Here is a 27401-nt window from a genome sequence, read left to right on the forward strand (position 1 = left end):
GAGGGCCGGACTGGTTCAATGTTTATTGAAAAACTAATTGAAATGAACTTATTGCACATATTAAACCTGGAACTAACAAAGCTTCAATTATTGCCTATAAAAACAACATTAAATAATCAGTTGCATTCATTTCTTATGGCTCTATCTGCAGCTTCATTTCTTATGATTACATTTTTCCACAGGCCAACAACAGCTTAAAAAAAACAAAAACAAACATGCCCTGTTGTCTCAAGAAAGAAAGTGCAAAAGGAAACATCCATGGAAACTCAAACGTGTGCTGCTCTGTGATTCTAGTTCAAGCAGATACTTGGCATCTCATCTTGGGTGCAAGTTCATCAATGTTTGGGCTCAGGCTCTGAGCTGAGGAATTCAGGATTGAGTGAAGGTGTGCGTGCAATATACCGGCGGGCCAGATCTAATAGTAATTAGAAATTATTCTGCGGGCCGAAATTAAATCCACCAAGGCCTTGAGTTTGACACATGGGTTCTAGAGGGTCTTAGCTCTGCAATCCTGAAATATGTTTTTTTTGTTTCTTTAATTCTTTAAAGTACTTTTTACTATGACTTGGTTTGTTCATGCAATTATTTTGCTCAAAATAAAAGTAAAACTACCTTTCTTATTCTGTAATTGTATATTTTGTACTTTTAATGCTCAATAAATTATATTTAAAAAATTTAAAAATATAAGGTAAAACATAACAAGAAAACATCCCTTATTGGATGCTCTAAAATCTAAAAGCAGATTTTTTTAGTAAAGAAAAAGAAAAAAAATTAATAACATTAATTAAAATAAAAACTTTTAAAAAATAATAATAATACTATTAAAAAAGTAAAAATACAAAAATAATAATAATGCAAGAAAAAAGAAATAGTAATAATTATATAAAAGCTTAAATAATTATTCAAAGTGGAAAATAAAGTATATTCATAATCATAGTCATAAACAGGGGAATTACTGTATATAGGAAAGTGAAAAGTTTGTATTATAACTAAGTGAGGGTAAGTGAGGGATCTATGAGGCCACTTACATTCATGTACTTCACATCCATCTCTGTCTTCTTCTCCAGCTCGATAATAATCTCCCTGTGGAACCTCTTGAACTGCAGAGAGAAGAAAACACATACCTTACATTCATTGCGACACACATCATGTTATAACTGTCCTCAACACAATGTACAGTTCAGGCACATTGCTGAATGGAAATATCACGATAAGAACTGAGCACATGATGATAGATTTCTGAGTGGATGAGATTTCACCCATGAACAATGTCTTATCAGTTATTTACAACTTCCCCGTTTAAGTACAGGCAGTTTTTCATGCAAACAGATCGTCTTTAGGGGATTGTGCTTTTTTCCCGAAACCCTTTCTTGCGTCAGACTGAGTTTCGCGTTCCAGTCGGTGACACTTGACTTCAATTTAGTCCTTGTCACCAGCTGATATCTGAAGCGTTTCAGCCCGAGGCAGCACGGTCAGGAATGATTCTGTGGTTTTTCTATTCTTGTCAAACTGACTTTTGTAAAGTAAGTTTGTGAATGTAAAGAATGAGCTCCAAAGGTCACAGAGGTTCTGAGTCAAGAACGAACAGCGTAGAAAATTGCGAATGTCGGTCTATTACGTGAAGTTAAGATGAGCGATGATGGCCTGAGGGTACTTGTGGGAATGACAAGGTGACTTGTAATGATGTTTTATGACATAAATGCAACACAGGAATGATTACGTCTCTCTTTGCCTTTATTCTTCTCATTCTGCAGCAGACAGAATGGAGAAAACATAAAGGGAACAGCTTAAATAGCTTTAAATAGCTTTACAGAGAGAACAAAAGGTGTCTTACAAAATTAAAAGTGTTTTTCATTTTGTCAACACATACCATGGAAAAGACTGAAGCCTATTTGACTGTATGGCTCAACACCAAGACCATTTATTTCCACTGAATATGTACATTTAAAACAACTCACAAATAAATACTTTCATGAAAAAGAAATGCCTGAAAACAACTAGGAACTGTAGTTTTTACCAAACGCTACTCAAAGATGAGTAAATTGTGCATTTCTTGTGGACAATTTTCAGTAACAAACTTGATGTGCAAGTGAGTATTTATGGCAGCGGGATTATTTATGTTATTAAAATTCAAATAAACCGAGCCCATGATTATATATGTCCTCCCAGTTCAATAGTGTGTCTTATTCAGGTGTTGTTAATATTTAATGGGAAAACAATGGATGTCAATGGCTGGAAGAAATAAGACAAATAAGACAGGCTTTGGCTACACAGGAAATACTTACAGTATGTTCAGGATAAATCGATAGTTAGTTTTGTTCTTTTTATTGGATTTGTTGACAGTAAAGGAAGTATAGGGTATCGCTAAACATAGGTTCGCTACTCACGCTCTCATCCAGGTCACTGAAGACCTTCCTGTGGGCATCGGAGATCTCCATCAGAACCACACCTAGAAAGACATCAGGAATAACTTTTAGTATTTCAAAGATCAGTATAAAGACCAGGGTTACAAGCTGTTTTGGGGAAATACATCATTTGATTTCTTGTGGTTAGGGTTAGCACAAAAACAAAGCTAGGCTAGCTGTTTCCTCAAGTTTCCAGTCTGTGTGCTAAGGTAAGCTAACTTGCTGCTTGGTATCTTTCATTTTTTAAATGTAACTCTTGGCAAGGAAGTACATGTCAAACAATTCCTTTAAGGGAGGTGGAGAACATTTGGAAAATATAAAACAATAATACAATTGGTAAAAAAGGGAAATAAGCACTAAACACACTTGAGATTTCCTGTAGGCTATTTGTATAAGTATTTAATCTTTACAGCCCATATTTTACAGATGACTTGTCTCCTTTCAATATTTGAACAGCTGTCAATAAGTAATCTGCATGAAACGTTCTGGTATTGTGCGGTCAGATACAGAACAGTCTCCATTCACACACACTGGCGCATAGATAGAGCAGCATATGACACGAGACAATGGGAGTGAGTCAATACTGTAAACACCAGTGGACAATTGTAGCTAAGCAGTTTATAGTGCTACCTACATCACAATGGGGTGAAATCTAGACTCAAGGTTTACTATAGGACATGCTGTTCTGGTTAACCCTGTAACATATAGTATGGGACATCATATACTGCGTCACAGTGAGGGGAAAAGGGCAACAACCTGAAAGAGTTTCAACATCTTGTGAAGAAAGCAAAGAAAACACATGTGTCAGGTTGAGATTTTCTGATAAAAAGCTGTCAGCACACTTTAAAGGGGCCCTATAATTCTAATGTTCAGGTTCATATTTGCATTTTGTTCCTCTGCTGGGACATGTCTCCATGCTTTCATGTTCAAAAAGCTCTTTATTTTTCTCATACTGCCTGGGCTGCAGCACCTCTGTTCACCCTCTGTCTGAAACCAGAGCCCAGTGTAATCTTTGCCGACCATTTACATGGATAACAACCAATATAAAAACACACTACAGGAAAGGGAAAACACAAAAAGCATAATAGAGCCTCTTCAACAAAACAGACAATACGATATTCATTTTCTTGTCAGATCAAGTGTGACATGTTTTGCTCCATATGCAACACCAAAATGGACTGACATTAAACACATGAAGAAGAAAAAAGACAGTTAACAAAGCATTAAATCTATTAGGAAGCTGCAGCTAATTCAGAACGCTGCTGCTCGAGTCCTCACTAACACTAAGAAAGTGGATCACATCACTCCAGTTCTGAAGTCTTTACACTGGCTTCCTGTGTGTCAAAGAATAGATTTCAAAATACTGCTGCTGGTTTATAAAGCACTGAATGGTTTAGGCCCAACATATATTTCTGACCTCCTGCTAAATTATGAACCATCCAGATCTCTCAGGTCTTCAGGGACTGGTCAGCTTTCTGTCCCCAGAGTCAGAACTAAATATGGAGAAGCAGCGTTCAGTTATTATGCTCCAAATATCTGGAACAAACTCCCAGAAACCTGCAGGTCCGCTGCAACTCTGACTACTTTTAAATCCAGGCTGAAGACTTTTCTTTTTGTCGCTGCTTTTAATTGAACTATTCATATCTTAGACTGCACTGTAACTTTTATCCATGTACTTTTTCTTTTAATGTTTAATTGCACTGTAACTTTTATCCATGTATTTTTTCTTTTAATGTTTATTTTATTAGCTTTTCTTTTTAATGACTGATTTTAAATGCCATTTTCTTAATCTCTTTCATTTTTTGTAAAGCACTTTGAATTGCCTTGTGTTGGAAAGTGCTATATAAATAAACTTGCCTTGCCTTGCCTTGCCTTAAAACACTCAAAACAATGAGTTCAAGTACTTTTAAAGTCCATTTGATCTGGAAATAAACTCAGTATTTAACTCAAGGTTTGACCAACCTTATATAAATTGTGTAACCCTATAGTTACAATTTATGGCAAAAATCAATATTCGCTGTCCAGGACAATGTCGATGGTCAGCCTTAATATGTTATAGGTTATATCATTTCTCAAAGGGTAAGGATTAGCCCGACACCTGACATGCCTCTGTGCACGCCTCCACTCAGGGGGCAGACACCCCCAATGACCTGCTGATACAGAGCTGCACTTCTGTGATCCAGCTACAACAACATTGCCCTCTGAAGGTCACCAGAACGTACTGGTAAATGAGGCCTTTGTGCTCCGGGGAGGGAGGGGTGGCGCTGCTCTCAGGGGTTGTTTGTACAGCCACAACAACTGAGAGTAAGGGGGGGAGGCTGAGAAATAGTGGGAGGGGGTTCAAAGAGGTGGTCGTACACCTGCAGGCTTCACCTTTGGGGTTAACAAGGTGTGATAACCTGCTGCAAGGAGAGCAAATGCTGCAGATTGTTATCACAGCTTGGTATATACTGGACGGGGAATCATGAGCGTGTCACGTGAGAGAGAGGCCCAGAACTGTGTTGTAAAAAAGTTAAACACTGATGCTTGTATACTTTTACTCCATGCAAATAATGTGTGAGAGGTGTTGAAAGCACACAAATAGATTCCCTCTTCATAAAGTGTGAATAAAAAACTAAAAAGCTATACATAGGTTTTTATCATCTACTGGACTTCCATTCAAGTTCATTACCAAGACGGCTTTTATCTCAATTCATCTAATCTCCTATCTCCATCTGCTGCAGGCGATTGGTTCTCTTTTGACGATTTTAAGTACCAAGATAATCTAATCTCATCTCGTCTAAAAAATTCAGCGCCGGGCTGCATGCATTTCTATGCAGGATTGCACAGGGTTGAGAAAAAACACCTGTAGAAACCTCACCATGATTCACTCACAGACATGACGAATGATTCATTGCGAACACTTTGCCTTTCTCTCCTACACTTGCACATGCAATGATATGGCTCTGATACTGTAGCTCAATGAACTTGAATGAATGTTCTTTAGTAGTCTTAGCTTTAAGCATTTCTGAAATGGAAATAGACATCATGTTTTCTTGTCGATCCGATGTATGCATTGAACTGAATTTTAGATATCTTCACATGAACTTGTAAAAGGTTGTCTTACATAATCTTGGTAGAAAGTGAAAAATAGAGCATGATTTAAGAAAATACAGGAATTGTCATGTTATCAAGAAAGCTCATTTAAAAAGCATTTGTCCATTTATTTATCTAGCTGGGCCTTATGATTTATAATGACCTTATTTCAGATGTTTGTATTGTTAGTTATTTACTAAAAAAGAGGTGTGTGTGGAAGAGTTATTGTAGTATGTTTGCGTGCCATTTTGAGATAATTGTGACATTAAATTGTCATTTAGTCCCATGCCCAAGTTCATGCATTTAGTTCATAGTAAATGCAAAGAAAATGATTAGAATTTTTCCCGAACTGTTTTAAATGGCTGTTTAACGAGACTGCAGAAAGGACTCAGAGAAACGCCTTTGCCATTCTCTACAGGTGAGCCCCTTAAAGAGCTAGGAGTGCCCTGTGCCAACCTGATTTAGTTGTTAGATAAGTGAGCTGTATGAGATCATGTTGGCAGGGCAAACACTGAAACACTGCCACCTCAGGCTGGCCTGCATTTCAGAACTCTATCTAACTGGCAATCCTTCCTCTATTGTCTCCATCCAAGCTGCATATGAGTTGGCGTTTAACTTGGCAGTGGTCTTGGTCATCGTCTTGTTGAAAAAATTAAATATCACGAGATGCATCACAGGGCTTGTCCACGCAGGTGTGTGTGTGAGTGTGTGATGACTTGTAGGCAGCTCCTATGTGACTCAACAAATCAATTACACACATTCTCGTGTAGGTGGGGACTGTTTGGAGGTTGCCATATATGATCTACGCCCTTTCTGCTCTCATGATGCTGTCACGGTAATCAATGCTAAATGAGTCTGGACTCTGGCAGAGTCTCAGCCATGAGTAACTCGTCTGTCATTCGTTGTGGGGTAAAGGAATACTTTTGTCATCTGGAGTATCACTATTAACATCATAAATACAAATTGGGGTTGGAGTTGAACAAAATCAAATCCTAAACTCAAAGACTGTAGGACACCTTTAACCAAAAACCATATGATCAAAAGCTTAAAAATCACTCTTGAGAAGTTTTGTTAAATGCTGTGGTATAATCAAAAGCTCAGACGTTTATAAAACAATAATTGCATCAACATAAATGCAAATGGTTATTGCCATTTGGAGCAAGTCATTATAACAAATCAAAGATGTCAACTTGATTAAAGATCATCACCGTAATGATGATGAATAGTGGCCTTATTCTGTTTGTATGCATTCATTATTGTTCAGTGATTTGAACATCCACTGACATTCAGCATGTCTACTTTGTTTGCTGTAGATCAATAGCTGTGACAGCATATTTAACACAGAGGGATGACCTGCCATCACACACAGCACATAACATCATTTATTATACGTAAAATACCTGCAGCCCCAAGCATCAACAATAAATCTCTTTATACTTAATGCAGCACACTCAATGCAACCTCGAATAACCTTAGAAACGGCAGTGTAATTTATATTATTTATGTGAAGACTAATGTTTTATAGACAGTTTTATAGAAGTGTGAGGGATTTAGATGCTCCAACGTCATGAGGCGCTTCGCCGCTTTCACACCGGAGTACTTTTCCCAGTAGGCCTAGAGTTCCGATATAGTTCCGAAAATGTGCGTTCACACCAAAAAAATCCGGAACTAGAACTTAGTTCATGAGAACCTTTTCATCCACCTTTCATGGGAGAAAAAGGTTCCCATTTCTGATTGGCTGGGCGGATTGCAAACCACGGCCCGTAAAACTCAAAAAAAAGTTTTGTGAAGCCGCCATTTTATTTGCTCGCATTAGCATTATTAGCATTAGCATTAGCCCAGCGCACCAACGGAGAGAGACTAACTTATGGCAACACAAAATAAAATGTGGGAGCGGTGGAGATGAGGAGGTGTCGGCGTTCTGGCGATTTACTCAGAAGGCTTCAGTAGAAGCTGCTGGGACTAACTCCGGGGACTTCCGGCCGGGGACTTCGGGTGGCAGTATACGCCGTGAAGTTGTTTGCGGCCTGCCAGTAAACTCAAAGCAGAAGAAGAAGAAGTGACGTCAGCGGCTTCATTCGCCTAATCCTCCCTCAGGGATTTATTCCGGTGTGAACGCGATCTGCTCTTTAGTTCATCAGAACTAAAGAGTTCTGATGAACTAAGTTCTCATGAACTAAGTACGGCAAAGTACTTGGTGTGAAAGCGCCTATGGTTTATTGAGCTGTGAGTGAGTCTCTGTATGTTTAGAGGTCCCTTGGAGGAAACTTCCAGTATACCGGGGAGCAAGTAGTTTAATAGTGGATGAAGAAGGAGGGTGTTTGAGCTTTGGGAGTGTGACAGAACAAGTCATAACTGAGTGAACAATGAGTGGACTGAAAACAACCTTCACCCACCCCCTTTTTTCACAGTTTTATGGCTGGTTTGGGAAAACAATCTGTTTTGATATTTCAGTGGCTCAAATATTTACGCCATATCGTTGAGCTGATAGTCCTTACCAACTGGTTTTATTGCTATCATGAGCAGTACAGCTGATACCACTTATTTAGGGTTAGGGTGAGGGTTTTAAAGTAATGGTTTATTATGCATGTGGCTATTTGGCTTTACGTTTGTCTAAAATGTATGTGCCTGGAGCCATGAGACCATTCGCTTATCACAGAATAATAATAAAAAAGGAGGCCAGAGCTTAGCCAGTAAGACACATTTAAAAAAGATAAAACAAATACAAAAATAATATAACAATTCATAGGTGATGGTTTCCCTTTACTTCCAATCTTAACACTAAGCTTATTTAACTACATCCTGCATTTAATTGTACACATTGAACATGCAGATATGGGCGTATTGTCAATCTTATCATGTAACCCTTGGAAGAAAAAATCTCAAGCTTTTCTTTCCACTTGTTCAAAGATGAAGGCCTCCGAAGTCCTCATAATAACTTTGCTATCTTATACGTTTCTTGGAGCCAAAACAAATAAGTCTGCTCCGGATGTTCTCAGACACAAAATATATTGCAGAAAGAAAGATTATTGGATGTGTTTAATGACTTCTGGGAACCATTTACAGTTCCCTGAAGCTTCTGGTGATGTTGACTATGCAATGAAAGATAAATGGCCCATCATGTACTGATGATGCAGGCAATACTGTGTGTTGTGTCTAGAGAGAAAACAGTCCCAGAAAATAGCAGATGTTTGAAATATAACATAAACAAATCAGCAGTCTCTCAGTTCTGAATCCTCATCTTTGGGGAGAAAAAGACCGCTCCGTCAGACATTACCATTTTTCACATTCTGACAGGGTACTTCAATATTTCTAAAAAACTATTTCTACTGAGGCGTAGAGAAAAGGTGGAAGGGGTGGGGATGGTGCTATTCTTTCTCCTGTAACATTTCAGTCCCTAAATACCTGCTGCTTCTCAGAGTGGAATGGCAACTCCCTGTGGAGTCCAGCCATGGCCTAATGCACAGGAAGTTTCTAATTGTACGCCCACTGAAAACTATGATTTTAAAGTACACAGAGTGACAAATGGCACACCAGCATTGCTGCCATGGCAATGCATTAGAAAGATGAATGACAACAAAAGAAAGCTATTTACTGATGTCAAGCCAAACTCATGTGAACTCTCCTCACAGGGAAGTAGAAGCTTAAAAGTCGCAACTTTTGCTTAACTGTGTACTCTTCGTAGATGGAAACCCCTTCATTTGCTTTAGTCACACAGACAGTTAAGGTTAGGCAACTTTGCAAAATGCAAGGGTTACAATCTAGACAACAAAATGTATAGCATGTTACATTTTCCAAATAAAATTCACGCTGAAAATAGTCTTAAAGTGCAGATGCTAAAATGTAGCAACAATAGCACAAGTAAAGAGCCAGCAAAAGTTAAATACACAGCCATATATTTCTCATGAGCTAAAACTAGCTTCTCCTTGGTAACAAAGGTACACACGTTAGCTAACATTAGCCATGATTAGCTATGGGTACAAAGCAATATATGTTGGCTAACAAGGTTCAAGGTTCTTTATTGTCAAACTAACATAGCTGGGTCATTCTACAGGAAAGGTGGAATCTGGGTGATACAAATCTGCTGAAATATATTCCTTCTAAAAACATCTAAAACCTGTTAAATAGCAATAACTAACTCTTAACTTGATGAATCCACAACAAGTAGAGCTTAAAGTATTTTTATTTTTTTTAATTATTTGTATACTTTATACAAAGCTTATTTGTATAGGAATGTCACTGGTGTTACGTGTTACCAGGAAGAAGAGTAGTGACGGTAACACCAGTGACAATTTGGAGAAAACACTACCATTTTAACAAAATGGCTGCCATGTGTCAAACCAAATATGGCTTCAGTCAATATCAAAATCGTTTAACTCTTTAACGTTTAACATTTTCCCATTCAAATGTTCACCCCTAGGGCAATGAGTAACACTAATGACAGACTTGAAAGACGCATGTAAAATTTGAAGATAAAATGACACCTTTAACAAACAAAGTAAGAAGTATCTGACTTTCCTTATGTCTTTGTCCACTGCACTGCCTCAAATGATCTCTTGTTACAGGAGACAGAGACAGTACATTATTTCAAAAATAAAAGCGTTTTGTGTAGCAGTAACACCAATGACGTAATTTTGGGTGACTGACATTTATTTGATATTATTAATAATAATTTGCGTTTTTTCTTACCATTTCAGTGTTATATTTAATGCTTGTAATGTTATGTAAATATAAATTAGATTTATTTATTGAAAAAAAAATCTTTTAAATTAAAACTATAGGCTCCACTTCCATGTATCAAAGTGACAAGGAAGTTCCTTGAACTTGACATTTTAAATAAATTGCAATTTACGTATAAAACCATTTTTTATTTAGTACCATTGCAAAGACAATCTCTATTTATTCAACATATATAATGAATGTGAGTATTAGGTCAACGTCATGTATTTTGGTGTCTGCAAAAGTAAGTGACAGCACTTCCACCTTTTCTGTAGAATGACCCAGCTACAGAGTAATTATCTCGTTGAAAATCTTAGGTCACAGGCTTCTCCAACAATGCAACACAATAACACTAACCACTATTAGCTATGGTTAAGCAGCAATGTATCTTAGCTAACATTAGCCACCGTTTGCTATTCTTAAACAGCAATACGTTAGCCAACATTGGATACCGATGGAAACTAGTGGAGTGTGTTCAATCTATAATTTAAACGTTTATTTTGTAAGAGGAGGATGCAGGTCATTTCTTCTTTGATAAACTAACTGAAGGTACTATAATGTACGGTGGCCCTGAAGTGCAAGACACCACAGCATTTCAAAAAACACCACAGCATTTCAGAAAACGCCGCAGCATTTCAGAAAACACTACAGCATTTCAGAAAACAACACAGCATTTCAGAAAACGCCGCAGCATTTCACATTGGAGAGAAAGGGTATTCCTTTAGGGAGAACATTTCTTGTTTGTGATTGGACAGAGCCAGCCAGAGAAGCACTGCTGTGATTGGTTGTTTTTGCTGCCAGTCAAGAAATTACGCTTCGTGATTGCCAACACATCAGCCATTTTCTGAAATGCTGCGGCGCGTTTTCTGAATAAGGTACTATTGTCATGTTATAATTGGTAGCAGTTGTGGAGCAATCTGAATATTTAAAGAAGTGCTTGAAAGAAAATCTCCTCTTAGGGTTATGGAGGATGGCTTTCATTAAAAAATCTGCAAGTTGCTGCTGATAAAGTCACAATTTTTCCTAAAAATAATGCTGTTTAAATCAAGAAAGGGAAGTTTAAACAGCACAGGGTTTCACTTATCTGTCTGTCTTCCGGCAGTTGTGAAGTTTCCTACAGCTTCACCTCTATTATAGCATTGATTTGAAAGAGAAAATGTGGACAAACTGTTGTCACGGAAAAAGGAGACGTGCGGTATGAAGTAAAAGCCTCAGGTAACTTTCTGCAAATGCCTGCCAACCACAGTGACGCAAATGCTTTAACACCGTACCATTTACAGAGGGAGGTAAAAAAACACTTTAGAGAAAAAATTCAGCAGAGATTTAGTCATTACAAAATACTTTTGTCTGTCTTTCTCACCAGATGTGCACACGTCAGTTTAAATGAAATTATTCTTAATTCTAGGACTATTATGGCAAAACCAAGCACCCTACCTTCAGAAATATAGTGAATGATTGAAGATTAACTTCAGGCAATAATAAGAAACCGTAAATCCTGTAGAAGCTTTTACAAGACAGCTGAACTCTCTTAAAAGTGTATACATTCTGACACGTCTATCATTGTTTAACTCTGTCTATATCTTTTGTTTTATTTCCATACAGTTTGAGCCAAGGCCGTAACCATGGAGTCAACATTGGGGGGGACCAAACATTTAATTAAAAAAATGTCAGTTGGGCTGATTGGGGGGGGTCATTTTGAGTATATCTGAATATTGTCTGATGTCCCCCCCCCCAATGTATATGGTAAATTCGGCCTTGGTTTGAGCCTCCTAACAGACAGTGAAGAGCGTAAAGCGGTGGGATTTTCGGTGAGGCAGATGGAGGAATAGGGGATGAGGAGGATCAGTGGTGGGAAGGCTACTCTCCTCTGTCTTTCTGTTTGTTCAGTGTGTTTGCTACTCTGCTCGCTGCAATGAGAGAAATCACACAGTCTTGTTGTCGTCCATCTCAGGCACTCAAGGAATGACTGCCGAGCTGAGGGTTCAACACTTAATGTGCCTTTAACAGCCCTGTTAATGGTGGTATTGGAGCTTGTTAATAATCACTTCTCACTCTCTATAACCAGACTTTAGTTTTTTACCAAATCAACAGTTCCTGCTCCTCAATGTTTAGTTATTCTGCTTTAATATGCTTGAGTTGCACATATACAATGCCAGGATCAACGTTACAAATACACTCTTTCCACATTCAAAAGTCAAGATGACGGAGCATTTTAACTAGCTTTGAAAAAGTTGTTTCACCCTATTGTTTTTGGTATGGAGTGAAAATGTCCTCAGTGCACCGTGTAACTTGAACATAATATTTTATGAAGCGATGATGTACCTGCATTGTTAGTTGACAGGTGCGGCCTGAAAAAATCCACCAACATTGCGTCATAGCGGCGTTTTGAGATGGTTTCACTAGCTTGCAGCTGGAGGGTTTACATACATGTGAACTATACTGTACTTTTTTCAACCTGTGTAACTTGTGTATTTGTATATAAAACCCTCAGTTTTTTAAAGTTATAGAATCTGGAAGTCTGTTTTTTTTGGGCACGGCTGTCCATTGAGCATTATGACACATATTCATAGTTTCATTTTCAAACACTGCTCTTATGTTTAGATATGCTGCCATGGTATCTTACAAACTTCCTTATTCCTTTATTTCGATTTTCACAAATGTTGCAGAAACGCCTGATCTTGTCTCTTTCACACAGTGGCAGCTTTGTGGAAATCATCTCACATACACTGACATTTCAATAAATTTGGTTTACAACGCTAGGCAATGCAAATGCCATCTATATAAAGAATAATTTGTTTCACACATAATAGTCACTGTGGTAACCATTTTCCATTAAAGGCCAGGGGCTAAACAACAGAGCATTATTCGTACGTCAAACCGCTGCATTAGGGAGTGACGCAGCAGAATAAACAAACAAAATAAAATCGACATGATGAATAACAGCACTGATTAGGGACCCCTGGACAAAGTACGCCAGCTCCATATTCGAGCACTAATAGAATAATTGGAGATGACTCATAATGAATAAAAAAACAACCTGAACAAGCTTGATGGCAGCCTAAGAGAAGAGATAGCCGAAGCACTTCAATCAGAGTAATGCATTTCTGCTCCTACTGTGCCACAAAGGGTTCAATCAATGTTTTATCCAGATGTTAGCGTAATTAACTTGGACTTGGATGTCTGCAGGCTGTCAAATATATGTCATCATGATGAAGTTGAACAAGAACAGGATTTTGTAGGTGTCCAGCTGCCTTTATTCAACTGCAATAACGCCAGTAAAATAAGTACATTTGAACTTTAACGGTGACTTTAGGGAATCAGTCCGAACATTTTGGGAGATACACTTACGGCCCGTCCACACAGCGGCATTGGAAGCTTCTTCCATCGCTTCTGCCCATTCACTTTGAATGGGGTGACGTCACTTTTCGCCGAAGCAGAGCGGAGCTTTCCTGGCGTTTCAGGCTGCAAAAGTTGAACAATGATCAACTTTTGAAGCTTCTGAAGCTTTCGGTGGAAGCGTCAGCCAATCAAATCATATGCCAGTACAAGCTCTAGCCAATCAAACCGCTGGCTGTGTGTCAGGGGCGGGAGATTCATGTGATTGGTTGTTGGTCGAGCTTCAGACACGCCCACCGGCAAGCTTTTTCCAAAGCCGCTGTGTGGACGGGCCGTTACTCAATTTCTTGCAGTTGAATGAGGAGATCGAAACCACTCTTGTGTATGTACAATACATATAAAGCTACAGTAAGTTAGCTTAGCCAATAAACTATCAGGAAAAATAACCCTTACATCTTTGCTTTAAGTTAATTTGACTTCTTTTGTGTATAGAATAAACAAATGAGACATATCTTAGTGAGCTTTAGAGGGGATGGTAGGCTGATTGTGTTGCCTTCAAAGAGATTCAGACTAGCTATGCTACTGTTGCTAAAAGGAGCGATGAATACAGTGGATGAAACTTCAAAAACATATACTATACAAAAAGATACACTTATCTCTCACACCCGACAATATTTCTCCCATCCTAAGCTCCAAAAACACACCTGAAATCACTCTTATCACCATAGGTGCCAAGAAGACTTCATGTCAATAACCTGCTTAAAAAGCTGAGGGTTAGGCTAGGTTTCTTCTACAGGAACAAGTCCTGTTTCTCGCTTGAGGCCAGGAAAAGCCTAGTCACTGTGACCTTTTTACCTGTGCTGGACTATGGTGATTTGATGTTGCGTATCACAGCGCGCTAAGATTTGTGACAAACTGTAAAGCATTAACCCATCACTGTACCCTGTATGCAAGGGCTGGTTTGCTTTCACTAACTGTACGGAGGCTCAGTCACTGGTACATTTTTATTTACAAAGCCATGTTAGGGAAACTTCCATCCTACATCTGCTCCCTGATCTCACGGCGAATTGTAAGTGGCTACTGCCTGAGATCGAATGCTGTAGTTTTATTAAATGTGCCAACTGCTAGGACTGTCTTAGGGAAGACAGCTTTTAGATGTGCAGCGCCACTGTCTTGGAACAGTCTGCAAATTAAATGGAAACTGAGCAATCTGGTGCCACTAAATGTTTTTAAAGCTCGGTTGGATGCTACTCAATCGGAAGCTGTTGGTACCTGTACATGTGGATAGTTATGTAAATTGTAATCCCTGTGATGATGATGTAAGATGTCCTTTTGTTGTTCTGTTAATGTTTTTATGTTTCATGTGGAACCTACTTGAGCAGGTCTCCCTTGTAAAAGAGTTCAATGATCTCAATGGGATTTATCTGGATGAATAAAGGTTTGAAATGAAATGAAATGAAGGAGAGATTGAAACAGAGATTGTAACTTTAACTACATCTCAACAGAAAAGAAAATGATGAATCATTGTCTTTAACAAGCTTAAGCTTCATCACAGACACATTTAAACACTGATATCAGGCACGCCCCCTCGAGAGTTCACCCTCTGTAGGTGGGTTCAACCTGGACTCGCATGAAACTCACCGAGCTCTCTGGAGACTGGAGACACAATTGCATGCTCTCCAACCTTCGATACTGCATCAAAATAGGTTTTCCCAGCAAGAGTCATCGCTGTGTGGGAGGGGGGGGGGGGGGGGTTGGGAGACAGACAAACATCATCATGTTACTGGCTGGGAAACTTGCTGGTAAAATGGATGTTCTTGTAAAACTTTATTCAAACCAAGATAAGGGAGAAGCTATTTAAGTTGAGGTGCACTGAGGTCAAATTCAAAGTCCACATTAAGACCTATAGATTATTAATTAAACGCTGTGTTTACCTGTGACTGATTTCTCATAGTTCTTCCCGAGGGTGACCAGGTTCCTCAGGCCTGGGTTGAACTGCTCCATCACATTCTGGGACAAAGAGAAAAGATTAAAGATTATTGAGAAAAGCGACAACACTCCTATCTATTTCCTGATTTCAATAATACTGTAATCTCACAAACATCTCGAATTTCCTTTACAAATAAGAAACGTATACAACTATTTTTGAAGGAGTGGGCGGGTGAAACAAGTGTTTGTGCTGTCGCTCTATAAGAGAACAATAAAACGTTCAATCTTTAACTTGACCCCTCAAGTATATATGATTTTATAACTCAAAAGAGCGAAGTCCCACACAAAGTTGCAGCTATTTGCAGCATGAGCCTCATAACTCTCCCCTCCCTTAACCCCCCCCTTTACTCTCTATTGAAAGTCCTCAACAATCAAGTGCTGTTAGCCTCCCTGTCTCTATTCCCCTGGCACACCCTCAATAGAACAATGAAGGGGGCAGGTATGACTTTACATGAAGAAAAGGAGAGAGGAGGAGGAAGAGAGAGAGAAATGGAAACAGGTTCCTTGTTTTATTTTCTCGGTCTCTCCCAGTGGCACACACACACACACACGCACACACACACACACACACACACACACACACACACACACACACACACACACACACACACACACACATTGCATTGCTAATCCAGGAGGGATATGTCACTCCAAAAAGTAATATCCAACTCTAATTCTACATTTTTGAAATTAAAGGATCCCAAAAACATGAAATAACTGTTTAAAATGACTTTAAACTTATTTTTGGGGGGGATTTGAAGACATGTTAATCTTACTGGAGACGGAAACACACACCCAGACACACTCTCACTTGCTGATGACATGTGAGAGTTGTTCGACTACGAGTAAATCCAGATTAATCCCATGATCAAACGACCATTGATCCAATCACTTCATGTCCATTGACAAGCTAGAGCAGGTCGATTGATGAGATAAACTCTTGTCATTCATCACATTCAGACAGACAGGAGACGGGCAGTGACTGCACTGTGGTTTGCTGTGTTTTATGATTTACAATTTAAAACATGACCCTTCACTTGTTGTTGGACGATAAAACTGTTATCAGATTACAAACGTATCCATTGTACGCAACAACAGGAAGTTTGAGTTGCTCGATCAGGTATTTTTGTGTGTGTTTATGATACAAAACCCAATTCACCCAAAAACAAAAACTGCCTACAGTCTTAGTATTGTTATTTATGTAATTTAAGAGCAGGATTAATATGTGACACATCTGAATCACAATGACATCTATTCACCCCATTTAGCATTCATTACCTTGCACATATCTTGTTTATTTTGAACATTTCTGCACAGTGACAGCTCTGTTAAAACTGCACTGCTGTATCAATTTAAATTCTGTCATACCAAACAGATTTTATTTTTCTGTAACCTGTCATATTCTTGTTGTATTTACCTGATGGTATATCTGTATTTCTTGTAAATATTTCTTATTACTTAAATGTTTTTGTAACAGCTCTATATTTGCTTCTTTTTAAAGACTTAATTCATCTTACTGTGTTTAAGTATGCACCATGGTACAGCAAAGAAACATTCCTTGTATGTGTAAACCTCAGTGGTGTTATGTAATGAAGTACATGTACTCAAGTACTGTAGTTAAGTACAATTTGTAGGTACTTTGAGGTAATTTATAGGTAAATATTGTACTTTTACTCCACAATATATTACCTTTAATAACCTTGCAGATTTAGATCAATGATAAACAATGATATCAACACATTAACGTGGATTAAATTCACAATCAATTGAAATTAGTTCCACCTTTACCAGCTTTGATAAACACATCAATTACATTACATTACATTGCATTGCATTTAGCTGACGCTTTTATCCAAAGCGACTTACAATAAGTACATTCGACCAGGAAGACACAACCTTGAAGAAAACAGAATCATATAAGTACATCAGGTTTCATAGAGCCAAACATTTCAAGTGCTACTCAACTGGCTTTAGATAAGCCAGCCCTTTATTAGTATAAAAGTGCTTCGTTAATAGTTCTAACGCTCGAAGTGGAGTCAATGCATCAATAATTAACCAAAACCATATGATTCTGAAATGGGCCAATCTGCATAATGAGTATTTTTATTGTTGGTACTCAAAGTATATTTTGATAGCAATACGTTTGCATTTTTGCTTGAGTAACATTTTGATTGCAGGACTTTTACTTGTGACAGAGTATTCATAAACTCTGGTATTTTATTACTCAAGTACACGATTTGAGTACTTCTCCCACCTCTGGTAAACATACTTTGCAATAAACCTGATTCTGATTCTGATCCCCAACCAAAGATCTATCTATCTATCGATTAGTTCTCCTTATATTTGTTTTTAAAGTCTTACCTTGTAAGTATTCTCTGTGAGCTTGCTCACATCATCCGGAGCGCGAGACATGGTGGCAGGTTGTCGGTGTAATAAAAAAAAGGAAAACAAATATAAAATAGTTTCTTTTTAGTAATCCAGGTGTTCGGTCCGAAAAATAAATTCCACAGCAGCCGGTCCTGCTCCGTGCATGCGGGAGAGAGACGCTGAGCGGCCGGGGACAAACGACTGACTGATGGACTGACCCACCGGAGAGACTTCCCCGCGAGGAGGAGGAGCGCGAGGGAGGCCCCCGTGACGTCACGATAGTCATAAATGCTCAAATAAATACATTACAAATCGCATCCAAAGTGTAACCTCAGGGAGATTCTTCTCGGCTTCACTTCACATATTTGAATTGATATTGAATATTCGTGTAAAGAAAAACAGCACAAACGAAGCAGCTTCAGGATGAGGAGATTTTTTACAATTATTAACTAATTTCATTTTAGCGAAACATTCACATTCACAATAATAAATGGACTGACTCTCAACCTTGCACATCTTCACTTAGAATTACAACAATATGGCACCACTATTAAAAATACTATAAATAAGAAGGCAATCAAAACCAAATGTGTATTTGATCAATATTTGTACTTGATATGAATTAAAAATGTTGATAATTGTTTCAAAACCAAGCATTGATAGTCACTGCTAAATCAAGCCAAAAGAGGGCGCTGTAATTCAAATGCTATAGTGATTTTTTTTAATGCAAAGGTAGTTGTGTATTCAGAGCCTTTATTTCAGTAAAAGTAGCAGTACTAACATTAAAACTAATCCTTTCAAGAAATTAAAAGCAAATATTATGTAAGCATTCATAAAATAAAATAACTAATTATGAAGAAGGCTTCAATATATTTTAGGTATATAATAAAATAATAATCAAAATAATAAAATCAAAATAATAATGAAATAAATAAAATAGAATTTCAATTCCATTTGAAAAAGTGGTAAGGATATGTCCCCAGCATCCCCAGCGTAAATGACCCCTATGACCCCAGCGTCTCAAACAAATAACTGTTATATATCACCGTTATTTATTTTAAGCAATAGTCACAATAATTGTTCACTTGGAACCACATGCTTTTTGGGTAATTCTTAAGTTGTTAGCACCACCATGTGGATGTCAATGTACTTCCAGTGTGAAATGATTTTTTTTTTCAGTTTAATTTTTGTTTTCCAAGAAAGAAAACTGGATATAATCTGCCCTACATCACTGACGGGAATGTGACCCAGGCCACAGCAGCGTCTCAGAAGCTGATTATTGTTGCAGAGCCACATGATTGAAACGCATGGTGGTGATTTCAAGCCTTTTACAGCGGCTCATCTGCATCTGAATGTCACAAGCAGTCAGAAGATGCCACATTTCCCTCCCCATGTCCACACACTGTGCTCTCAGGATTAACTTTACTTCTACTTGAGGTCCTCCTGAGGACCAGCAGATATGGAGAGGTAAATCTAAACCTCCCTTAAGTCGAACATTTGATAGTATAGATCTCTTTTTAAACTTTGTTGGCTTGCAGAAATGTTGCTTGGATCCTGATCCTCCTTCCTCTGGTCACCCTGGGTGAGGCAGAGATATCAGACCCTCTGACAGATTTGGGTAGGTTATCCATTTCCACTTTTCTAACATGCTTTATGGCTTCAGAACTAAGAAAATCCTTCTATTTTTGAACAGAAAACATTGCTGGGAAGCTGGTTTTCTATCAGATGGAGGGAAATGCCACCTATGTGAGGGACACAGGAGAACTGGCTTCATATATTCAAACTGAAACCATGTTCGAACTCTATGATCCCCGGAAGAATTTAAGCTCTGCAAAGTTCACCTACACCTGGGACTTAGGGAACGGGTACGAGGACTTGTCATATTTGAAAGATAAACAAAGATTTAGGATGCTTTCCTTTGACTTTTATTCCTTCTTTTAATGCAGAGAGGTGATCCAGGGCACTGAGCCGGTCGTCCGCTATAATTACTCTGAGTCTGGGAACTACACTCTGCGGCTGAAAGTGGGAGTTAAAGTGACCAAACTTGCACCTCTATTAACAGATGTCTACTCCACAGATGTCCAAGTGCTCGGTTGGTAGTTTTAAAATGTAGTTTATGTGCAGTTTACCTGTTTAAAACTTCACACGTTACTTTATTTCCTTGATAAAATGATGAGGTAAAGTCTTAATGAGGCAGGTTACCTCTTGATTACAAATCCCTAAAAGATTGTATCTGTAAAATGATCCCACAAACTGTCATTAGAAAGGACTCATGGACTCTTGGTGGGTTAGAGCGCATTGCATTGCTTTATGTTGACATTTACTGTATGTTTTATGTATTTAAGATAAGATAAGATGGAGTCATTATATATTTTGCTAATGTATGGAATGACGTGTGTTAGTTGTTTTTGCAAACCAAATTGCCCCTCTCAGACATTCAAGCCACTCTAATTAGTTTTTCAGTCCTCAATTGCCTGTCAAAGTGTATTTATATGCAAAGTTGAGCCTTAATAAACCAAAAAGTGATGCAATTATTCATATCTGAAATTAATTCGTAGATGCCATCAAAAACATTGAGATGAAGGGGCCGTCAGATTACGAGGTGTCGCAGAACACCAGTTTGGCTTTTCATGTTGATGGAAGGTAAGCTGCATTTTGTTTTGTGTGTGAAAGTGTGTGTGTGTGTGTGTGCTGTACTGCGATCAAACACAGGTTATCCTTTGAATTTGACATATGCCACACACCAATATGATCAATACTTGTTAAAAGTTACAGTGACAAGGACAAGGAAGAAGATGAGTCTTGTGTATTTTCTCTTATTTCTTTCAAATTAAACCTAAACAATTCAATTAAACTTTCCCCCTGCCTCTAACAATTTGATTAGACTCCTTTGTTTACTTCTGCAACATAATGACATCACTACGTAACACTCACGCTTCCTTTGGCTTGCGCTCCAACACATATGTGATAGGCTAAGGGGCGGGATATCTCTAGGCAGTTAACCAATTACAACAGAGCCAGAGCAGACTGGGCTCTGGTTTCAGACAGAGGGTGAAAAGAGGTGCTGCAGCACAGGCAGTATGAGAAAAACGAAGAGCTTTTTGAACATTAGAGAGGCACTAAATACAAATATGAACCTGAAATGAGCATAAATGGGCCCCTTTAAACATTATGACCCCTCTCTGTGTGCACCTGTGTGTGTTTAGTCCTCCCTTGTGGGTGTGCTGGCGCTTCCTGCCCAACTGCGTGCCGGACGTGACGGGGGGCTGCACGCTGACCATGCTGTATGGAAACATGCTCCGCCTGAACCACACCTTCACCTCCACTGGAGTCCACTGCCTGGACATCAGCGTCCGCAACGAAATCAGCAAGCTGGAGACCTCCTTCAGCATTTATGTCAAGAGAAACAGTGAGTGGAGACACACACAAAAACAAACAAACACACAGCAGGGGGGAAAGGCTAACAGGCCTTGCATAACAAAAGCATAAAAGAAGAAAACAGTCAGGGGAAATGCAGATGAATGCTTTCTTGACAGTATATTAATGACATAACACTCCAGTGATCATTATAAGTGAACATGCTTTTTTTGAAGGCTATAAAATAACTTCAGGGTTATGAAACCATTCCAACATTTATTAGATAATGCCAAAAGTTCATGGTGATGAAGTTACACAACAAAGCTAAGGCTCTCAGTTTGTCAAGATTCATCTTATACATATTCTTATAAACATATTTTCTTCCAGTCAAGTTTAGTTAAGAGATTGGTTCTTAACTAAACTTGTCTGAAAGAAATATGTCTTTCTAACATCCTCTGATAATCCAAAATATATAGAAAAGTCTTGAGAACGTAAAGTAACATTTAACAACAGCCAAACATCCATTGACCAATTGCTACTTAACTTGTGCAAGGTTAATGGCTCAGAGTGACACCCAAGGTCTCATGGCTGCCAGTATTGTAAAAACATGTTGTATGCATAAACGTAATATATACTTATTTATTCTGCATTATCACAATAAATATGATTAAAAGAAAGAGTAGCTGGGTTTTGTGTCATGAGGTGCTTCAGATCAAATGTGGTGTTGAGCTGCGTTAGTTCCACGGGCGGAGAGGGAACAGGAAATTGAGGAATCCGGACACCACATGTCTGCTGTGATCAATCGATTTACCTCTGATGTTATCAAACTGAAACTCATACAGTAATAACCAGCTTTTAGAGTCAGAGTCTTATCAGGATGGCATTTGGACATTCAGGACTTGGTGTTACAGGCTTCTGTTCCTGTGGCATTACAAACTGAGTGCTATACTAAACAAGGTCATACTTCAATAGAGAAAGTTATAAGGCAGGTCCAAGATCATTTCTCTCTCCATGTCATGTGTGACACTGTATGTCAGAATCAGAATACCTTTATTAGTCCCACGGAGGGGACATTTGCATAGTTACAGCAGGAAAAAGAGCCACAGACAGCTTAATGTTACATATGTTAAATATGCATTTTTTTTAAAAAATATATATAATAAAAAAAATATATATAATACAAAATAAAAAGTTACATAATTTAAAAAAATACACATCCTGTAGTAGTTCTTAGGATTTAGCAGCCAGGTATATATTACACAGTTATTAACGGCATTTATATATAGCACATATAGCAGTATATAGCACATAGTTTGTTGGTATTTAGCAGCAAGGGGTGATATAGTGTGTGTTGTGGTTTGTGTAGGGGGGGGGGGGGGGTCAACTAGGGGCTGTGCTGGTTGTATAGTCTGACCACTGCAGGAAGGAAACATCTGTATATGTGACATCAATATGGATATTTACATTATACACTTAATTTCACATGAGCTTTTTTCACATGTACTTCAAACCTTACATGTAAAACAACACAACAACAAGAAGTATTCTATAACAATGAGTTAAATAAGTATTTAATCAGTGAGAATGAGTACTCTGTGAATCCGTGAAAGATGGGGCAAACAGAAGAATAATGTATCCACAATTTGTTTAATGTAATAAATTAGGAAAATCATAATTTCAATAGTTTTTTCCCTCAGACAATTTAAAGGGAATTTAAAGGGAATTAAAGAGATTCTCCTGGCAGAATAAATCAGAATTAAAGGATGAATAAACCAAATTGTGTTTCTTCCTTTATACTCTCATGGATTCTGTTCAATAGTTTTCTGTTTAAAATAAAGACTTTGTACAATGCTGTTTCACTGTGACTTTGATAAATGATCACGCTCTCAACAACATGTTCTTTGTTCTGTGTGAATCGCAGATAACGCCCACATGTTCTTCATACTGTCATGTGCTGCCATTCTCCTCGCTACCTTCTCCTTCATCGCTGTCATCGCCTGCCGCCCTCGTCATCAAAACAGAACACAGGTACACAACATCTCACAATGACCACTAACTTTGTTTAAAGTATTATTTTGTATTTCAGTATCTCTTGTATTTCCCAGGGTTTAAAGTGGTAAGAAGTGGTGACTGAGAGCTCAAAGAGAGACGTGAACACACTAAATCTAGTGTGATAATATCGTATTAAACTGGATTCATAATCCTAATAATTATCATAACCTTTATTTATACAGCACATTTCAAACACAGGCACGGTTTAAGATGTTTTCCCTTAACAACAGAACACATTTCAAACACACGGGGTGTTAAGTCACCCAATCAAACACAGAGAGTAACCAATCAAAATGTAAAAAACTAAAAAAGAAATCAAATCACATAAAAGCAATTACTTGTGGATCTGAATTGGATTTTTATTATTTTAGTTAAGTAATGTAAAAAGTTATGTGCATATTTATTTTCCTTATTTGATGGATATACTGTAATCCAAACCTTCCTAAAGATTTGTGGTGTTTGCACTTTAATGCAGTTTATAACCACAAGGAGGCTGTCTATACCCAGAAATAAATCAGACCTGAGCAACAGAATGTGTGTGGCACAGAAATAAATGTAATTTCTTGATAGTTTTGCATCTAAAATCAATTTTGACACACATTTTACATCATTTCTCTGGACCTATGTGATTTTTGCAGATTGCTACTTCCAGTAATGCTGTGTTTCTGAAGAACGACGACTCTGAAGGTCACAGCAGGATCTTCTTTCACTTCAACGCACAGAGGGGAGAGAAGGAGCCGCTCCTCCTGCAGTTGGGAGCTCCCTACTCCTCTTAACCATCACATACTTTACTCCACTATACTGCAGATGTATGCACATGTAGGTGTTTGGTAGCCTCAAATATACAATCACACATTACATAACCATTCTCTTCTCACCATGTATATAGCAACTGCACAACATAAACGTGATGTACTTAGGAGTATTGTCTAACTACGGTTTAGTCATCCAAGTGAAGAAGTTGTTCACATGCCTTCTGTATTTGCTATAAACTAAATGGTGATCGATGAATGAGCCACAGAGCTTGGGCTGACATTCACATGTACTCATAATAAATTAATAGCACAATTGCAGGTCATGATTAAGCAATGAGTGTTGATTTAAGCGTGCTGTGAATGCATCATTGATTTATATGTTATTTATATTGGTGTATACATTTGACCCTTGCTTTGCTTTCCAGTAAAAGAACATAATGTTACATTTTCTTCAAGTTCTCTTTCTTGCACTGCTTAATATATATTTAAGCAATAGCTCACGACAGGCCGTGGTATATGGTCATTATATCACAGTTAAGGGCGTGGTTCGGCCCGACGCGACGGTTACCAAGTGTGGCAATATGAAAGAAAAATACACACTCTAATTTAAATAGTTTTTATTAGTAAATAATGATGTTCAAAACTAAATAGTCCCTCCGTTGCCTTCTGCACAAAACATAGTGCGAGGTGGTTGCTATGCAACAACACTAACAGCTTGCGAACATATTAGACAGAGAGCGTTGATCGATTATTTGGCTATTTATTTACATTCATTTGCATGTTGCCGTTTATTGTGCACCCACTGAAAAACTGTCCAGCATCAGTTGAATGGCTTAGGCCTACGCAGGGGCGGTTCTAGGTGGGGGGGGGCAAGGGGGGCCAGTGCCCTCCTAACACTGACTGTGGGCCCCCCTGTGGCCCCCCTGAAAATGAAAAATAAATAAAAGTAAGGTTTATGATTAAACTATTTATTGGCTGACGGAATAGGCGGAACTAACAATATTTGTTATTCACGTTCTTGCTTGATTTGCGGGACCAGCGTTGCAGTCGTGAAAAAAGCAATGTGGAGCGGCAGCTCACCACTTCATAAGGAGTTTGACCGTTATTTTCATTCTGGCAGAATCTACACAACACATCAGCCCCATTGAACACACAGCCTAGTCATGCCAGCCTATAAAACACATGAGGGGCAGAGCTTTACTGTGTGTGTTGCAACTTGCATATATTTAAGCAATAGCTCAGGACAGGCCATGGTATATGCTCATTATATCACAGCTAAGGGGCGCGGTATCATTCCAATGTGTACTATAGTACAGTAGACAGTAAACAAAACAAAAAACAGTTTAAAAGGGGAGTGATTAGTCAAATATGCATAAATAAAAAGAAAGAATGCTAACTAGGTAACATAAAATAAGAAGAAAACAAGTTTAAATGATTTGTTATTGGTTGTGATCATATTCTAAAGATGTTTGGATTATTGAAAAGTATACAGCTCCCTTTCATGAGTGTTGAGAGCTGTATCCAGAAATTGCACCAGATTGATGCATTTAACTTCAACATTTAACAAAAAAAATCTTCCCGGGAGTGCATGACCCCCCTGGATGTGAGGTCCACCCCCAAATAAAGCAGGTTAAAATAATTAAATTGCATACCTTTTCTTTTTGTAAACACTGAAAACGGGTCCCACAGACCCAAACAGCACACAAAGGTTAAAGGTAAGCATGTAATAATGTGTAATGAAACAAATACCAATAACTGTATTGCATTGTTTTCTTATGCGCAATTACTTCATACTGTCTTTGTCTTTTTCGTCCTGCATTTATTGTGCCCCCCTCAGAAAATAACTGGCCCCAGCCTGGCCCCCCCCAGTCAAATTGGTCTAGAACCGCCACTGGGCCTACGTGGTTACTTGTATAGGTTGAGGTTGTTCGAGGGCTGTTGCTTGGCGTGGCGAGAATATTGCTCCACTTTCTCCGGTCCACGAGATTCGGCTTCCAGTAGCTCTGGAGAGAGCTTTCGCACCTGTGGCCACTAACGGTCATAATTTCTCTGCTTTGTTTCAAGACCCGCATAAGAAAGCTTTTGAATGGTGGTACTTTTCCAGTTGGTCTATACCTGCTCTTCACGTAGCTCTCTGCATGTCGTCGTTTAGGTGTTTTTTTTCTGGAGATAGGCACTGCTCAATCCACTCCTCCATAGTAAGGCCACCCCGGAGGTCGAAGTTAACCTTAAATGTTTCCATCTTAAGCTTTGTTAGTGAGTTAGTTTCGTAACGGACGTAATGTAACAGCAGTAACGGTTGTAGCTTTTCTCAGACGCGGAGGGAAACATGACTTGTGAAAAGTAACTACAATTCTACCCGTGATATACGCTCATTATATCACGGGTAAGAACCAATCAGATTGCTTGATTTTACTTGTCCGCTTTATAAATAAAAAATACAATATGATATGTTTTGATCTCTGATCCTTGAGTTTGAATACTATAACATATACAACACACTCATTGTCATAGTCTATCGTTTTCAAGTGGTTAGTATACCGACAAAAATCTACGTTTATTCTAACAGATGATGATAAAGACAATACAAAGGTGTCAATCCGACTTTCTAAATAACTCGATAACTTCTGAAGATTTAAGGGTTTCTTTTTTTCTCAAAGATTTCTTTGGAGCTGTTATTTATGTAAAACAATCTTCCTTTGTGCATTGCATTGTGGGAGAATAGTATGCCTTAACAACACATCCCAATATGTCAGTATAAGATACATGGTTTGAATATAGTAGTATGAATATTCTCTTCTTTGAGGACACTTTAACACATCATATTATAAATCGTGTTTATATCAGTGTGCGTTATGGATTTGGGAAAATACTTAAGAATATACAGTCATTGTAACAAGTTGTACCAAAACACACTAAATTACTTGTAGTTAAGTAAAAAAATCTGTGGAAAAGTAAAATATTTTACCTGTGCGTGGCGCTAAAAAAACAAATCATGGGATAAACAGTCATTAAACCATGAATGTCTGTACAAAATGTCATGGCAATCAATCCAATAGTCGTCTTTATATTTTGATTCCAACCAAAATAATATTTCCACCCCTAAAGCCACTACTTCCACACCAGGCTCTTTAAAATGAGTAATGTTTAGACTGGTGTAAACTGTATAATACGAAGATGAAGAATGAAGACAAAACAAGTTGGAGTATGAGATAGATCAGTGGTTCCCAAGCTTTTTGTGCCCAAGGCACACCAATGGACAAGTAAAAATCTCAAGGCACACCTATTGTGCAAAATAGCCCTTATAACACGTGTTATCACTCATATCATGTAAAATATCTGTAAA

At 38.2% G+C, this 27401-nt stretch overlaps 2 protein-coding genes across 3 annotated transcripts in view; one reads left to right on the forward strand and one right to left on the reverse strand.

Annotated features, from left to right (window-relative positions):
- Positions 1-18122, reverse strand: part of baiap2l1a (BAR/IMD domain containing adaptor protein 2 like 1a) — a 31515-nt gene extending 13393 nt beyond the window's left edge. For both annotated transcript variants that reach the window (XM_034214687.1, XM_034214686.1), the window contains exons 1-5: positions 17886-18122; positions 15470-15545; positions 15177-15263; positions 2388-2449; positions 1029-1100 (exon numbers count right to left, since the gene is read on the reverse strand). In XM_034214687.1, coding sequence (XP_034070578.1) covers positions 1029-1100; positions 2388-2449; positions 15177-15263; positions 15470-15545; positions 17886-17936 — 348 coding nt within the window. In that variant the 5' untranslated portion in view covers positions 17937-18122. The remainder of the gene's footprint in view (positions 1-1028; positions 1101-2387; positions 2450-15176; positions 15264-15469; positions 15546-17885) is intronic.
- A 1157-nt stretch (positions 18123-19279) lies between these two features.
- tmem130 (transmembrane protein 130) lies at positions 19280-24370 on the forward strand. Its single transcript, XM_034214248.1, has 8 exons — positions 19280-19358; positions 19430-19509; positions 19585-19756; positions 19838-19983; positions 20450-20534; positions 21098-21300; positions 23170-23276; positions 23939-24370. Exons 1-8 carry the CDS (start codon positions 19351-19353, stop codon positions 24074-24076), a joined length of 939 nt encoding a protein of 312 aa, XP_034070139.1. The 5' UTR covers positions 19280-19350; the 3' UTR covers positions 24077-24370.
- The last annotated feature ends 3031 nt before the right edge of the window (positions 24371-27401 follow it).

The sequence above is a fragment of the Gymnodraco acuticeps genome, unplaced genomic scaffold, assembly GCF_902827175.1.
Source record: "Gymnodraco acuticeps unplaced genomic scaffold, fGymAcu1.1, whole genome shotgun sequence".
In the NCBI taxonomy this organism is placed as follows: Eukaryota; Metazoa; Chordata; class Actinopteri; order Perciformes; family Bathydraconidae; genus Gymnodraco; species Gymnodraco acuticeps.

What these genes read in the sequence shown, in the direction of transcription:
- tmem130 (XM_034214248.1), top strand. An exon ending in ACCTGGGACTTAGGGAACGG is followed by an intron (nt 19,757 to 19,837) that starts GTACGAGGACTT and finishes CTTTTAATGCAG; the next exon opens with AGAGGTGATCCAGGGCACTG. An exon ending in CACAGATGTCCAAGTGCTCG is followed by an intron (nt 19,984 to 20,449) that starts GTTGGTAGTTTT and finishes ATTAATTCGTAG; the next exon opens with ATGCCATCAAAAACATTGAG.